Source organism: Myotis davidii, unplaced genomic scaffold, assembly GCF_000327345.1.
Source record: "Myotis davidii unplaced genomic scaffold, ASM32734v1 scaffold233, whole genome shotgun sequence".
NCBI lineage: Eukaryota > Metazoa > Chordata > Mammalia > Chiroptera > Vespertilionidae > Myotis > Myotis davidii.
The window spans coordinates 240,016-241,145 of record NW_006285917.1 but is presented as its reverse complement, the minus strand read 5'-3'; the positions used below and the strand labels follow the sequence as shown (position 1 = coordinate 241,145).

At 62.5% G+C, this 1,130-nt stretch overlaps 1 protein-coding gene across 1 annotated transcript in view; it reads right to left on the bottom strand.

Moving 5' to 3' along the window:
• The window catches only part of ITGA5 (integrin subunit alpha 5), a 55,393-nt gene that overhangs the window by 15,030 nt on the left and 39,233 nt on the right, over positions 1 to 1,130 (bottom strand). The window contains exon 22 of the mRNA XM_006757095.2: positions 1 to 33. Within this exon, the coding sequence (XP_006757158.2) occupies positions 1 to 33 (33 nt within the window). The remainder of the gene's footprint in view (positions 34 to 1,130) is intronic.

Here is a 1,130-nt window from a genome sequence, read left to right as displayed (position 1 = left end):
GTGAGGAACTGTGAACCGAAGGCCACTCCAGAGCTGTGGGGCGGGCAGGAGGACAGGGAGGCTGCTAGGTGGGGCCTTTGCCTTATCCCAACCCCAGCCCTCCCTCCCTGTCCCACAGCACTGCTCTGAGCCAGCTGGCCACTGCCCCCTTAGGTCCTCTCTCCTGCCTCAGACTTACACTGGCTCCTGCCTTCATGGGGTTGCCCAGGTCACACACCAGTAGGCGGCTCTGGTTCACGGCAAAGTAGTCACAGCTCAGGCTGGAGAAGTTCTGCAGGTGGGGCGGGTGTGCAGATAAGGTTTTGGTGCCCTCCTGGCAGGGCTGCTCCCCAGCCCCCCTGAGAGTCCCGTTCGTACCCCTGGGTGTCTGACGAGTCCTGAGTACTCGGCCTCCGGAGGAGCCGTGACCCGAAGCTCAGCCTCATAGGCGCCACCCTCACCCACATTCTGGGCGTGGAAGGTTAGGTTCAGAGCGTTCCGTCCGTCCGTCCGTCCGTGGGGAGGGCATGTGTAAACGAGGGTCCTTCACAGTGCATGGGGGTGGGGATCCTCAGCTCCTCACCTCCCGGCTCTGGCCCTTCAAGTATGTCTCTGGGCTGGGAGAGGAGCGTCTCCCTGGCCCTCAGCACCTTCAGGAAGCACCCAGCCCCCTCCCCGTCAGTAGACTGAGGGTGGGGGGACTGAGCCTTCAGGATTGGAGTCTGGGAATAGGCGTCAGGCATCTGAGGTGGCTGGAGGCTTGAGCTGAGCTTTTTCCATGGCGGTGCCTGAAACCCCAGCCTGATGTTCGTCTTACTTACCCAAACACTTCCAGCTGCAGGTCTGGCACACAGATGTTGTCTTCTCCACAGTCCAGTAGGATCTGAGCCTGGGAAGCAGGGGGGCCACGAGAGAGGGAGTGTAGAGCCTCTCCTGGGCTGTAGGTAGGCTCCCCGACTCAGGGTCCTGCCGAAGGTGCCCAGGCCCCCCTCCTCCCGGCTCCCCCCCACCCTGTCCTCACCTTGTCTTCGATGCGGCTCTTGCTCTGGTAATGTAAGACTGGCCGGAGGCCGTGGCTGTCCACGGGGGCTTGCGGGTCCAGGGAGAAGTTGAGGGCAATGTGAATCGGGGAGAGTTTGTCCGGAACTCCG